Consider the following 15,425-nt stretch of genomic DNA (forward strand, 5'->3'; position numbering starts at 1 on the left):
GCAGTCGCGTCACGCGCCCGGATGTACATACCGCCCGCCAAGCGCCTGCATGACCTCAACCAAGAAAAATATATTCAAACAACAAGTAGGGGGGAAAAAAAACACACCGAACGTCTTCCTTCCAAATATGCGTTACTTCATTTTTTAAAAAAAAACTCAGTTTCAATCGCGCTGATTGTTTTTTTTAAAAGGCAAAGGACCCTCAGGCGAATGTGGTTGTCGGCTCGGCTTTACTTCACTCAGCCAATCAGAGCGAAGAGGAGGCGGGGTCTCGCGTGCCGCGTCACCAAGCCAATCTCATTGAGTTTTTCTTTGAAAGTGATGCAGGAAGTGGGGAACTGCTTCCAAATGGGACAAGGGGTGAAATCACAAAATCTTTGTTGATCAAGTTTAATTAATTTCACATGATAGTCCATGAGCGGGTGGTGTTTTATATTAGTAAGAATTGGAGTTTTAGAGTCTGATTTACATTTTAGAAAGAAATAACTTGCATTTCTGCAGTCTTTCACGACCTCAGGGCGTCCCAAAGCGCTTTAGAGCCAATTAAGTACTTTTTGAAGCGGAGTCACTGTTGTAATGTAGGGAAACACGGCAGGCAATTTGAGCACAGCAAAGTCCCACAAATAGCTATAACATAAATGACATTTATTCACCAAACAATTTCTGATCATTTTATTTTTAAGACATAAATGATTCTTTCAGTGCCGAGTCAGTGCCGAGCCAGCCTACAAATAAGTCCAAAATAGTAATCAACTCTCATGAGTAACAAGTACTTTTGAAGTGTTGTCACCGTTGTAATGAAGTAGAATTGTGTTAAAATATTATGTAATTTAAAAAAAAATTTCAGATTGTGCTGAAATATGTACAGAAAATGAATGTCCCTTTTTTCGGGCACTCAGGCCCTGGTCAACAGTGGCGATCAGCACCCTTTTTGTTGATGTTGATTGTCACTGGGAGTGGTGCAAAGTAACTGGTCTGATGAATTCCATGTGGATAACTCCCTAGCCTTCACTCAGTACATCCCTGGAAAACACAGCCAGTATCGTGAACTTATCACGTGGGAAATTAGGTTACATTCTCACGTTCTACATTTGCAGTAATACAATATGTTTATATTTCACAACCTCAGGACGTTCCAGAATGCTTTACAGCCAATGGAGCACTTATGAAGTGCAGTCACTGTTGTAATGTAGGGAAACATGGCAACCAATTTGTGCACAGCAAGGCCCCAAACACAGCAGTGAGATAAATGACCAGATCATCTGCATCTTTCTGGTTGTGTATTGGCCAGTACACCAGGAGAAATCCCCTGCCCTCTATAATTCAAATAGTGCCATGGAATCTTTTATGTCCACCTGGGTGGGCAAACAGGGCCTTGGTTTAATGCCTCATCCTAAAGATGACACCTCCGACAATGCAGCACTCCCTCGGTGCTGCACTGGAGTGTCAGCCTCGATTTTGTGCTCAAGTCCCTGGAGTAGTGCTTGAACTCCAGAACCTTCTGACTCAGATGCAAGAGTGCTACCACTGAACCACGGCTGACAAGATTATGTAACACAGCAGAACTATTTGTGGCCTGCAGCCTTAAAGTAGCTCATGGCTGGATAACGAAGTCCAATGGGGCAGATTCTGCCATTCCTGCACGTGGGGTTATTGAAATGCCTGGGTGTCACAAATACAGGGAAATCGGGTGGGGGAGCAATGCATGTCAGTAAGTAAGCCCACTGAATTTCTGCCCAGTTAATTAATGGAGGGGAAATTGTGTGGGCTCCGTTCGGCTGTATTTTATGCATTTGATGCGCCAGGCAAAATGATAAGGCCAGCGGCAGGCTCAGGAAAATCTGCCTCCTTTTCCCCGTCTCTGACAACTTGACCAATAACTGAAAGGGTCTTTAGCTCCCAAAGGGGACCCTTGATCTCCATTCACATCATGGAATGATACAGCACAGAAGGAGGCCATTCGGCCCATCGTGCCTGTGCCAGCTCTTTGAAAGAAGTATCCAATTAGTCCAACTCTCCTGCTCTTTCCCCATAACCCTGCTATGTATTTATCCAATTCCCTTTTGAAATTATTATTGAATCTGCTTCCATCATCCTTTCAGGCAGTGCATTCCAGATCATAATAACTCACTGCATAAAAAAATTACTCCTCATCTCACCCCTGGTTCTTTTGTCAATTACCTTAAATCTGTGTCCTCGGGTTACCGACCCTTCTGACTTTGGAAACAGTTTCTTCTTATTTACTCTATCAACACCCTTTATGATTTTGAATACCTCTATTAAATCTCCTCTTTACATTCTCTGCTCTAAAGAGAACAACCCCAGTTTCTCTACTCTCTCCACGTAACTGAAGTCCCACATCGCTGGTACCATTATAGTAAATCTCCTCTGCATGCTCTCTAAGGCCTTGACATCCTTCCTAACATGTGGTGCCCAGAATTGGACACAATACTTCAGCTGGGGCCAAACCAGTGATTTATAAAAGTTTAGCATAACTTCCCTGCTTTTGTACCATCCAGGACAAAGCAGCCCGCTTGATTGGCACCCCATCCACCACCCTAAACATTCACTCCCTTCACCACCGGCACACAGTGGCTGCAGTGTGTACCATCCACAGGATGCACTGCAGTAACTCGCCAAGGCTTCTTCAACAGCAACTCGCCAAGGCTTCTTTGACAGCACCTCCCAAACCCGCGACCTCTACCACCTAGAAGGACAAGAGCAGCAGGTACATGGGAACAACACCACCTGCACGTTCCCCCCCAAGTCACACACCATCCCAACTTGGAAATATATCACCGTTCCTTCATCGTCGCTGGGTCAAAATCCTGGAACTCCCTTCCTAACAGCCTGTGGGAGAACTGTCACCACACGGACTGCCACGGTTCAAGAAGGCGGCTCACCACCACCTTCTCAAGGGAAATTAGGGATGGGCAATAAATGCCGACCTCGCCAGCGACGCCCACATCCCATGAACGAATAAAAAAAAAGTACTCTAGGCCTGTGTTGAAAAAGTCAAGGATATGCTTTTTTAACAGCCTTCTCGACTTGTCCTGCCACCTTCAAAGAATTGTGCACATACACCCCCCCAGTCTCTCTGTTCTGCACCCCTTTTAAAAATGTACCATTTAGGTTATATTGCCTCTCCTCATTCTTCCTACCAAAATGTATCACTTTACACTTCTCTGTGTTAAATTTCATCTGCCGTGTGCCTGCCCATTTAATCAGTATGTCTATGTCCTGAAGTCTGTTGCTATCCTCCTCACTGTTTACTACATTTTTGAGTGTCGTGTCATCTGCAAACTTTGAAACTATGCCCTCTATACCCAAGTCTAGGTCATTAATATATATCAAAAAGAGCAGTGGTCCTAATAATAGCCCCTATGGGACACCACTGCATACTTCCCTCCAGTCTGAAAAACAACTGTTCACTACTACTCTCTGCTTTCTGCCTCTTAGCCAATTTTATATCAATGCTAACAATGCCCCTTTAATCCCACGGGCTTCAATTTTGCTAACAAGTCTATTATGTGGTACCTTATCAAATGCCTTTTGAAAGTCCATATACACAACATCAACCACTCTACCTTCATCAACCCTCTCTGTTACTTCATCAAAAAACTCAATCAAGTTAGTCAAATACGATTTGTCTTTAACAAATCCATGCTGGCTTTCATTTATTAACCTATATTTTTCCAAGTGACAATTAATTTTGTTTCGGATTATTATCTCTAAAAATTTCCCCACCACCGACGTTAGGCTAACTGGCCGGTAGTTGCCGGGTTTATCCCTCTCCCCTTTTTTGAACAGGGGTGCAACATTTGCAATCCTTCAGTCCTCTGGCACCACCCCCATATCTAAGGAGGATCGGAAGATTGTGGTCAGAGCCTCTGCTATCTCCACCATTGTTTCCCTCAACAACTTAGGATACATCCCATCCAGACTGGGTGACTTTTCTACTTTGAGTGCTACCAACCTTTTAAGTACCTCCTCTTTATCTATTTTTATCCTGTCCAATTTCTCTACCACCTCCTCTTTTACTGTGACATTGGCAGCATTCTCTTCTTTAATGAAGACAGATGCAAAATACTAATTTAGTACCTAAGCTTCAGAGGTTGCACAGAGTGGCAGGTTTGTGCACTGGAGAGGGGATCAGGAGAAGGAGGAGGCACTCTGCAGAGGCAAGGTATGTCTCCATTGGGAAAAATCTGAGCAATCATCAGCCAATACCACCATCGGGCAGGGCAACATTTTGTACCAGGTCAGCTGCCCACCCTCTTGTCTGGGGAATGTGAAGGAAATCAATAATCTTGTCTTGACGCACCTCTCACTCTTAATAGTTCTGAGTTCCAATGTGGAAGCTTAGATGGGCAATTTCAAACATCTGGGCATTCTCTCCACCTGCTTTGTGGTGACTCTAGATCTCTCCGACTCACTCCAAAGAGGATCCAAATCTCACCAAAGTTACTTTTTAAAACATTTCTGTTCCAGTTTTCTCATGTTGACATGTTATTGTTGCTGGGGTAAAATTTTATGGGCACCAGCAACCCTTCAATCCCTCAACCAAGCGGTAATTCTTCACATGTGAGCCTAGACAGTGAGTGTCAGTAGATCATTCAATCTGGGGAGAGGGGAAATCACTGAGATTAATCTTATCCTCACTCTCTTGACTCACTTAGTCATGCTTTCTACTAGGTGTCACTGGGTTGCGACAAAGAGTATCAAGCCCCGGCATATTTTTGATTTTCCTATTTCAGGGACACTGAAGGTCAATTATAACGTCTCTACCACTGAGATCAGCTAACTCACCTGACTGACACAGAGACTGAAGATTGAACCTAGGATCTGTCTGCTCTTTATGGTCCAGTACCATACCACAGTGTGCATTTACTGACTAAAATGCAGGGCCAGTTAGCTCAGTTGGTTAGAGCTAATAATGCCAAGGTCGTGGGTTCAATCCCCGTGCTGGCCAGCTCGCTTGCCTGACACCGCTTTGCCTGAAATTTATGTTATCATTATCTTCAGGCCCATATTGAAGGCAACATTAACATATCCCTATCCCTACCACTACCACAGCAAATAAATTAGTCTCTGAACTGTACAACACCTTTATTTGGAGTAGTAAGGAATTCACAATGGCAATGAAGAGTCCTTGTGTACATACTTAGACCAGTTGAAGATGAGGAATGAGAGGAGGTGTGGCAAATGGCTCAGTGAATGTCTCTGTGAACTGGAATAAAAGATGCACACTAAGATATTATACTGCTGACCTCTGGGCATGCTAAACATTTTCTATCCACAATGCTGTTTCATAACTGCTAGCAAGAGTGCACATAGCAAGCGTCTCTCCTCCAAACCTTCTGGGATTGGACAGCCCAAAGGGGCATCGGGACAAAAGTACTCTCAGTAATCAACCAGGTCAGGCATCCTTTTTAAAGGTATTGTAGGGCTTGCCCAACTCAAGCTGTTAAATCCCATTCTCTTGGAAAGCTATGCAACCCCTCTTTAACTTTCACCAGAAGAGAACACATCCTTACAAACAGGGGAATGTACTGAAACAGAAAAAAACATTTAGGTCCATTGGGCCAACCCCCAGAGTTCAAAAACAGAATACAGTTCACCATCTATATCCACAACTGACTTTCTCACCCAACGCCGGTCCAACTTCCCCCTTAAGATCACAGATATTATCAGCCTTGGTTGCCTCCCTGGGCAGTTCATTCCTGTGTATCCTTTCTTCTCTTGCTTCTTTAAAAGTTGTATTGTTCATATATGAATTCCATTCTAGATGGCAATGATACAATAATATAAACAGAAAATTCTGGAAATAAATAGCAGGTCAGTCAGAATCTGCAAAGAGAAAAGACAAATAAATGTTTTGGTTGTATACCTTCATCATAACCAATGTCTACGACAAATTTGATCACAGAAACAGAAGGAGGCCATTCAGCTCCTCAATCCTGTTCCACCATTCTATTAGATCATGGCTGATCTGTACGTCAACTCCATTTACCCACCTTTGATCCGTAGCCCTTGATGCCATCATCTAACAAAAATCTGTTGATCAGATTCTTGAAAATTTCAATTGAGCCCCAGCAACCACAGCCTTTTGGAACAGAGAGTTCAAGATTTCCACTACCATTTGTGTGAAGAAGTGCTTCCTGATTTTACTCTTAAACGGCCTAGCTCTATTTTAAGATTATGCCCCTTGTTCTGGGTTCCCAACCAAAGGAAATAGCTTCTCTGTATCTACCTATTGAATCTCTTTAACGATAAGATCACCCCCAACCTTCTACACTCAAGGGGATACAAGCCAATGTGTCTTTAGAATTGAACCTTTTGACCCCTGGTATAATTCTGGTGAATCTGCGCTGTACCCTCCACCCTATGCCAAGGTCAATATATCCTTCCTGAGGTGCAGTGCCCAAAACTGAACACAGTACTCCAGTCAAGCTTTATCTACTTTCAGAAGTGTCCTACATGAAAATACATTAACATTGTTTTGTGTTAGTGGGATGAGAAAAAGCCATTTACCCCATTCAAACTCATACGCAAATGCATCCAACGGCATTTTGAATGCTCCTAGTGTCTTTGTTTCTACTGTCTTGCCTGGAAGATCATTACAAATGTTTTTCACCATTAGAGTAAAGTTTTTTTTCTAGTACCTGTTTCAATTTTGTTCACTACTTTGAAGTCATGTCTTCTGGTTCTACGGGCCTGATTTACTTTGAAGTAATATTCTGTGCTTATCTTTGCTATGCATATTTTATATACCCGACGAGGTCCCTCCTTAAACTTCTTCTCCTTAGATGGAAGAGCTTGAGTTTCTCAAATCTTTTCTCCTAGCTCATACTCTTTGCAGTTGGGGTCATTCGTGTTGCTCTTATTTAAGTGATGACCAAAACTGAACACAGTCGCCCAAGTGAGATGTGACTAGTGCATTTTAAAGCTTTAGCACAGTCTCTGCGGATTTGTATTCTGATCTGGTTATGTATCATTCACACTAACAAAAATACACTTTGTTTATTGATCATTAAGTACCAGCTTCCAATTTTCCCATTTTGTTACCAGTGACGGACAGGTGTAGAATACAGTGGTACACTAGTCGGTTCCTGAACGAAAAACCATGGGCAAAAAAATCTTTCTGACCTGATGAAAATTAAGTTTCTCAAATATACTTTTTTCCCATTAAAACTTTGACCCTAACGCTAGTGATTAGTCTGAAAAGTTGGCAATTGTACAATTTGACTTTTCAGTTGAGCAGATGCCTCTTTTCTCTCTACGGCAGCCTTATATTTTAACTGTTATAAACATGAAGAAGTATCACACATATATACATTTTCCATGGTTTGAAACCGCTAGTTAGACATCCGCTGGCTCTGCCCCTTATTCCCAGTTCTTTTGCTTGATGGGTCCATCTTGCCTCTCGTTCCGTGGCTCGTTAGCTTGTGGCGTCCGGTTGCTGTGGTAACACGGTGGAGCGTGGTGCAGGCTGGGAGCTTCGCCGTCGAGCGGGAGAAATGGCGCCGATAGCAACGGAGAGTGAGCGCGCTTGGTGACCGGGGGGAGCCGAGCCTGCGGCTCTGCAGTCAGACGCTGGAACTATACCCACTGTAAGTTCTGTAGAGAGAACTATGGTTTATTCGTAATTATTTTTTGCCTCAACAGGTGCGCAACGAGTTATCAGGGTTAAAGCGTCAGTTTTCCCGGCCCCAGATGACTCCTCCATGGGGTACGGTAAACACACCCGCCCGCATTGCTATTCTTCACGTGTGACCCGGGAAGCGAATGGCGGCAGGCCATTCAACTGCAGAGGGCGTCACGGCCGAGCCCCCAATCCTATCCTCACCCTGTCCTCAACTGCGCACATTTAGCAGCAGCAGGAATTGCTGGGCACAGATCAGGCGCATGAGCCTGGTCTGGATTGACCTCCCCTCTTCTCCTCCCCCCCCCCCTCCTCCCCCCCCTCCCCTCCCCTCCCCCTCCTCCTTCCCCCCCTCCCCCTCCTCCTTCCCCCCCTCCCCCTCCTCCTTCCCCCCCCCCCCTCCCCCCCCCCCCTCCCCCCCCTTTCTTGGTTCACGTCCCGCTCCCTTCCTCCTCCTCCGGGTTCGCGTCCCGCTCCCTTTCTCCTCCCCCCTCTCCTCCCCCCTCCCCCCTCTCCTCCCCCCTCCCCTCGCCCTGTAAGTCTTTTCCCTTCAAGTATTCCAATTCTCTTTTGAAAGTTGTTATTGATTCTGCTTCCACCACCTTTTCAGGCAGAGCATTCCAGATCATTACAACTCGCTGCGTTTAAAAAAAAGTGTCCTTATGTTGCCTTTGGTCTTTTTGGTGATCACCTTAAATCTGTGTCCTCTAGTTACCGACCCTTCTGTCACTGGAAATAGCTTCTCCTTATTTACTCTGTCAAAACCCTTCATGATTGTGAACACCTCCATCAGACCTCCCCTTTACCTTCTCTGTTCTAAGGAAAACAACCCCAGCTTCTTCAGTCTCTCCACATAACTTACGTCCCTCATCCCTGGCACCATTCTGGTAAATCTCCTCTGCACTCTAAGGACTTGACATCCTTCCTAATGTGTGGTGCCCAGAATTGAACACAATGCTCCAGCTGAGGCCTAACCGGTGTTTTATGAAGGTTTAGTATAACTTCCATGCTTCTGTACTCTATGCCTTTATTAATAAAGCCAGGGATCCCATATGCTTTATTTAACAGCCTTCTCAAATTGTCCTGCCACCTTCAAAGATGTGCAGCCCGTGTCTCTCTGTTCCTGCACCTCCTTTAAAATTGTACCACTTAGTTTATATTGCCTCTCCTCATTTCTCCTTACCAAAATGAATCACTTCACACTCCTTTGCTTTAAATTTCATCTGCCATGTATCTGGCCATTTTACCAGTCTGTCTATGTCCTCCTGGTCTGTTACTATCCTCCTCATTGTTAACTTCATTTCCGACTTTAGTGTCATCTGCAAACTTTGAAATTATACTCTCTGTACCCAGGTCCAGATCGTTAATAAAGATCCAAAAGAGCAGTGGTCCTAATACTGACCCCTGGGGTATACTTCCCAACCATCTGAAAAACAACCATTCACCACTACTCTGCTTTCTGTCCCGTAGCCAATTTTGTATCCACTGCCACTGTCCCTTTAATCCCATGGGCTTTAATTTTGCTAACAAGTCTATTATGTGGTACTTTATCAAATGCCTTTTGAAAGTCCATATATGCGCCATCAATTGCACTACCCTCATCAACCCTCTCCGTTACTACTTCAACAAAGAACTCAATCAAGTTAGTCAAACATCATTTTCCTTTAACTAATCTGTGCTGACTTTCATTTATTAGCCCGTACTTTTCCAAGTGGCAATTAATTTCTAAAAGTTTCCCCACCACCGATGTTAGGCTGACTGGCCTGTAATTGCCGGGTTTATCTCTCCCCTTTTTTGAACAGGGGTGTAACATTTGGAATCCTCCAGTCCTCCGGCACCATCCCCATATCTAAGGAGGATTGGAAGATTGTGGCCAGAGCTTCCACAGTTTCCACCCTTATTTCCCTCAGTAACTTAGGATGCATCCCATCTGGACCGAGTGACTCTTCTACTTTGCGTACTGCCAATCTTTTAAGTACCTCCTCTTTCTCCATTTTTATCCTATCCAATATCGTTACTACTTCCTCCTTTACTGCTACAAAGGCAGCATCCTCTTCTCTAGTGACGACATATGCAAAGTATTTATTTAGTGCTTCAGCCATACCCTCTGCCCCCACAAGAAGATCTTTTTTGTCCTTAATCGGTCCCACGCTTCCTTTGACTACCCTTTTATTATTTATATGTTTATAAAAGACTTTTGGGTTCCCTTTTATGTTAGTTGCTAATCTATTCTCATACACTCTCTTTGCTCCTCTTATTCCCTTTTTTAATCTCCTCTGTACTTTCTAAGTTCAGTCTGGTTCTCTACTGTATTATGAACCTTGCATTTGTCATAAGCCTCCTTTTTCTGTTGCATTTTAATCTCTATATCTTTTGTCATCCAGGGAGCTCTAGCTTTGGATGCCCTTCCTTTCCCCCTCGTGGGAATGTGTCTGTTCTGTACCCAAACCAACTTCTCCCGAAGGCCTCCCATTGTTCAGTTACTGTTTTGCCTACCAATTTTTGATTCCAATCCACCTGGGCAAGATCTCTTTCTAACTCACTGAAATGTGCCCTCCTCCAGTTAAGCATTTTCATCTTTGATTGTTCCTTGTCCTTTTCCATAATTATTCTGAACCTAATATGATCACTGTTTTCAGAATCAGAAGGCTGGAATATTGCATGCAGCGGTTGGGTAGTGCGATAAATATTTCAGGCACGTGATAATATCTCTGTTAGTGATAAAATCGGCTGAAGTTTATGTAGAGCTGTCTGACTGGATGTCAGTGTTGCATAGAATTACATAGAACGTACGTACAGCACAGAAACAGGCCATTCGACGCAGCACATCCATGCTGGTGTTTATGCTCCACACGAGCCTCCTCCCTCCCTGCTTCATCTAACCCTATCAACATATCCTTCTAGTGTTCAGTTAGCACATTATTTTGTCAAATGTGAGTCTGCTCTGAAGCTGTGGTCCTCGTACTATTGACGGTCATTTCGAGCCGTTAGATTGGTGGGAGAACTTTGTGGCAAAATATAATAGCCGCTTAATTAGATTCTTGAAATTGACATGTTCTCCATTCTTGCAGTACTTTTTAGAAATTTGTGAAAAATCAGCTTTACTGTGACAATGGAAAATATACCATCTGAATGAAAAACTAGGGAAAATAAATGGGAAAACTGGAAAAATTTACTGACAAAGAATAGCAGTGGGAAACATTTAAAACAGAGATCAGAAGAGTCCAGGAGAGAAATATCCCACTAAAAAGCAAGAACCAATTAACCAGGGATGACGTACCATGGAAGAACGAAGAAATAAGGGCAAAATTGAAACCGAAGAAAAAGGCATACACTAAGTACATAGACAAAAGGAGAGGATGACAAAAGGGAATAGAAAAAGGTTAGGAAAAAAGTCAAAAAAACAATTGGGAAGGCAAAGAGAAACTACAAAATTAAATTATCAAGGAATATAAAAAGAAATAGTTAAGTATTGTATGGATACATAAATAACAAAAGAAAAATCAGGACAGGGATGGGGCCAATGGGGGATACTCACGATAAACTCACAGGTAGTGACAGCGAAATGGCAGATATGTTAAATAATTACTTTGCCTCGGTATTTACCAGGGAGACTAACACGGTGGGCATAACATTAGAAGAAGAGATCAAAAAAGATATAAAGACATTTAAGATCGAAAGGGGGGAGATAATTGATAAACTAATCATACTTGAGAGGATAAAATCCCTGGTCTAGATGGATTGCATCCGCGCATATTAAAAGAAGTTAGGGAAGAGATAATAGAGGCACTTTTACATATATAAAAGTTCATTAGGAAAGGGAATAGTGCCAGAAGACTGGCGGACAGCTAACGTGATTCCTATATTTGAAAAGGGAGAGAGAACTCGATCAGGGTACAATAGGCCAATTAGCTTAACATCCGTGATCGGAAAGATAATGGAATCTTTACTCAAAGATGTAATAGAAAAAGATCAAGAAACTGAAAATATGATAAAGAATAAACAGCACAGATTTGAAAAGGGAAGGTCATGCTTGACCAACCTTACTGAATTCTTTGAAGAAGTAACAGAAAGGGTAATGCAGTGGATGTAATATAGTTGGATTTTCAAAAGGCCTTCGATAAGTAAACCCATGACTGAGGTCAGAGCATGTGGAGTCAGGAGACAAGTAGCAGAATGGATATAGCAAGCTGGCTACAAAACAGCAAACAGAGTAGGGGTTAAAGGTAGTTACTAAGACTGGCAAAAGTGGGAAGTGGTCTTCCACAAGGATTGGTGCTGGGATCAATGTTGTTCGCTATTTACGTAAACAACTTGGACTTGGGAATCGGAAGTAGAATTTCAAAATTTGAGGACGGCATCAAATTGGGGGGTAAAGTTAATACAGAGGAGAACAAAATACAGGAAGGCATTAATAAACTTGCAGATTGGGCGTGTAATTGGTAAATTAATTTCAGTATAGATAAGTGCGAGGTGGTACATTTTGGTAGGAAGAGTAAGGAGGCCCTATACTCCTTGGAAAATAAGATTCTAAATGGGTTAGAGGAGCAGAGGGATCGGGGGTACAGATGCACAAATCACGAAACATAGTGACACAGGTTAATAAGGCCATTTTAAAAAAAAAGGCACTGGGGTTAATTTCTAGAGGGATAGAATTGAAAATCAGAGAAGTTACGTTAAACTTGTAGTAAACCTTGGTTAGACCACACTTGGAGCACTGTGAACAGTTCTGGTCTCCATATTATAAAAAGGATATAGAGGCACTGGAGAAGTTGCAAAAAAGATTTATTAGGATGATATCAGAACTGAGAGGTTATACCTAGCAGGAAAGATTGAACAGGCTGGGGCTCTTTTCTCTAGAAAAATGAAGACTGAGGGGTGACCTGATAGAGGTCTTTAAGATTGTGCAAGGGTTTGATAGGGTAGACGTAGAGAAGATGTTTCCACTTGTGGGGGAGACCAGAACTAGGGGACATAAATATAGGGTAGTCACTGATAAATTCATTATAGAATTCAGGAGAAACTTCTTTACCCAGAGTGGTTAGAATGTGGAACTCGCCATCACAGGGAGTAGTTGAGGTGACTAGCATAGATGCATTTAAGGGGAAGTTAGACAAACACGAGGGAGAAAGGAATAGAAGTATACGTTAATGGATTAGATGAAGAAGGGTGGGAGAAGGCTTGTTTGGCGCATGGATCTGTTGGGCTGACTGGCCTATTTGTGTGTACCCTCTATGTAAGTCTATGTAAATGATCAGATCATATCTCTTTCAGGTGTTGTTTGAGGGATAAATATTGGCCAGGACACCAGGGGAACCTCCCCTGGCCGTAATCAAATAGTGCTATGGGACCTTGGTTTAATGCCTCACCCGAAAGACGGAGATGCACAACGTTTTAAAAATCCTGAAATATCAGCAAAATTGACCTGTGATGGTGGTTCTGTGGTAGATTAACCCACAGACCCACTTTGCAATTGCATTGTTTTATGATTAAAAGAGCAAATGTACAGGGTTGCAACAAAATGCCCTAGCCCTCCTGAAGGACTAATACAGTCCAAGATACGTTAGGATTGCACCCCGTTCATTGGATGTTGAAAATTTAGAGTGGTTGTCAAATTTGCTGGCATTAACACCTCAAAAGTAATTGTGTAAAAGTGCTTTGGCAACATTCATAAACCTATAAAAGGGTTAAAGTACAATTGAGCAATGTGCAATTGAGTATTGAGATCACATGCCTGGTGCCTAGTATTTATTTTTTATTTACTCTTCAATATTACAATTAGCCACATCTGGATTCCCAATTAGCCACATGTGGCTCTTGGTGAACATATTGGACAATACTGCTGTATTGGTCTCCCCTTGTCCTGTTTCGGACTTGACAAATGGTGGTAACCCTCCTGGTTGAGGATCAGCTAATTTAGCAAAGATTAGGGATCGAATCTGGGACCCTGTTTGTCTGTATGTTCCGGTGCTGCACTGGATTGTGTCTTTACACAGTGAACCATCGAGGGAGTCAAGCTGCACTTTTTAAAGTTCATGTTTTTCTGTAACATTTAGCCTAAAAATTGGGTTTTGAAGGTATTTTAAGATTTCTGTGATGTACGATTGTCAAAACTGTCAGTTTCCCTCTTTTGTGGAAATTTCAACTATTAATTTCTTCAAAATAATTTATATGTGGACGCCTTTGGCATTGATCTTTAGAAAAATGCCCTTGTTTGATGTGGGGAGTTTGTTAGTTCTACTATAGCACTTGGATCAGTTGATAGATCAAAGGTTAGTTTGTAATTAATGTTCTATTTTATGGCACTGTGAATTTGTATTTGAAGTAATTGTTCCTGAACTGGGTTGATCATGTAGGAGATGTTAAAGCGAAAGGCAGTGTGAGACAATGGGAGGGCTTCTTTGCTGAAGTGTATTTAATATTCTGTTTATAAATAAATTTAATGGAGAAGCATTCATTAAATTCTGTTTTGATCCGAGCTCTTAATTTCTAATTTAGTCTTTTAATTGTGTATTGGGAGGATGTGACTTGTCAAACTGTGAATTTATGAAACGTGTTACGCATATTTTTGGCCAAACTATTAAAGGGATGATGCCTTCCTGTCAAAGCATTTTGTGTAGTCAAAATAAAAAAGAGCCCGAAGAACGGTCGGTCATTTTTGTAGCGGTAATATCATATGCATGTGATGGGGTGATTTGTTTCAGCAAGATTCATGAGACTGCATCTTGTGTTTGTAATCAAAGGTTTGCAAATGTATTTTTCTATGAAGGTGATGCACCTTTAAAATTTTTAGCATAGTAAGTACTGTAACAAGTTGTGGTTGGGAAAACAAGGATTCGTGCATAATTTTCGTTTGAACTTTTTTTTACAGGTGCACTGTGAGCTTCATTAATTGGGAATTCAGTTACCTGAAGGATACAGCAGCAAGTGAATGAAGGAAATAAATTACGCACCTGAATTCTGTGAAATATGTACATTTGTTACACCCCTCCAGTCACTACTACCTGAGGGAGCCTGACAACTACCTCCTTGTGCTTCCAATGAGACATCATGAACACAGGTTCTTTGAGAACTTGGCAGTGGTCGATCACCGTTTTTGTGGCCACTTCAAGGTGAACCCTTGAGTCTGTTGTCAAACCCAGAGGTCTTATTTGGAGAATTGCCAGCTAAATCAGTTTGCACTGCTGCAAAGAAACTTCATAGATCTTATCGCAGGATGCTTGATGCTTCAGATTGACGTACAAAATTTTTTTTGGTCACACTTGGAATCAAATGGATCAAAAGGCAAATAAAATTACTTCGAGTTCTACAAAGCATCCAATTAGAAAGGACTTGCAGTCAAAGAAAGCTGATCACTCGGTGAAGAAAGATGATCAGAGGTAAGTTTTTGAAAAAAAAATTTAAAGAAAAAGACATTCCGCTCCAATGATATGTGCTGGATGCTATTCCACAGGTGCGATGGCCTTCAAGGATCTCGCCCAGGTGGTCATTCTTCACATGCCAACCTAATAGTGAATGTCTGTTTGACTCTGGAGAGGAGCACAACCAAGCCTGATCTTGCCATCACCAGATGTCCACACAGATACACTTTCCAGTCGAAGTCTCGGGTTGGCAATAGGGATTTGGAATCAGAGCCTGTTTATTCCCCCTCTCCTGCCTAGGGCTGCGAAGGTCAATTGTAATCATCATCGGTACCTGGCTGTGATCAGCTGACTCAGCACAGACTGGGGATCACACCTGGGACCACCCTGCTCTGCATGGCTCAGGTCCACATCACATG

The 15,425-nt window shown here is 42.5% G+C and overlaps 1 protein-coding gene across 2 annotated transcripts in view; it reads left to right on the forward strand.

The window, feature by feature from the left end:
* Positions 1–7,499: 7,499 nt before the first annotated feature.
* Positions 7,500–15,425, forward strand: part of sfi1 (SFI1 centrin binding protein) — a 126,785-nt gene continuing 118,859 nt past the window's right edge. For both annotated transcript variants that reach the window (XM_068005502.1, XM_068005504.1), the window contains exons 1-2: positions 7,500–7,613; positions 14,517–15,024. In XM_068005502.1, the coding sequence (XP_067861603.1) occupies positions 14,918–15,024 (107 nt within the window). In that variant the 5' untranslated portion in view covers positions 7,500–7,613; positions 14,517–14,917. The remainder of the gene's footprint in view (positions 7,614–14,516; positions 15,025–15,425) is intronic.

Source organism: Heptranchias perlo, chromosome 25 (genome assembly GCF_035084215.1).
Source record: "Heptranchias perlo isolate sHepPer1 chromosome 25, sHepPer1.hap1, whole genome shotgun sequence".
NCBI lineage: Eukaryota > Metazoa > Chordata > Chondrichthyes > Hexanchiformes > Hexanchidae > Heptranchias > Heptranchias perlo.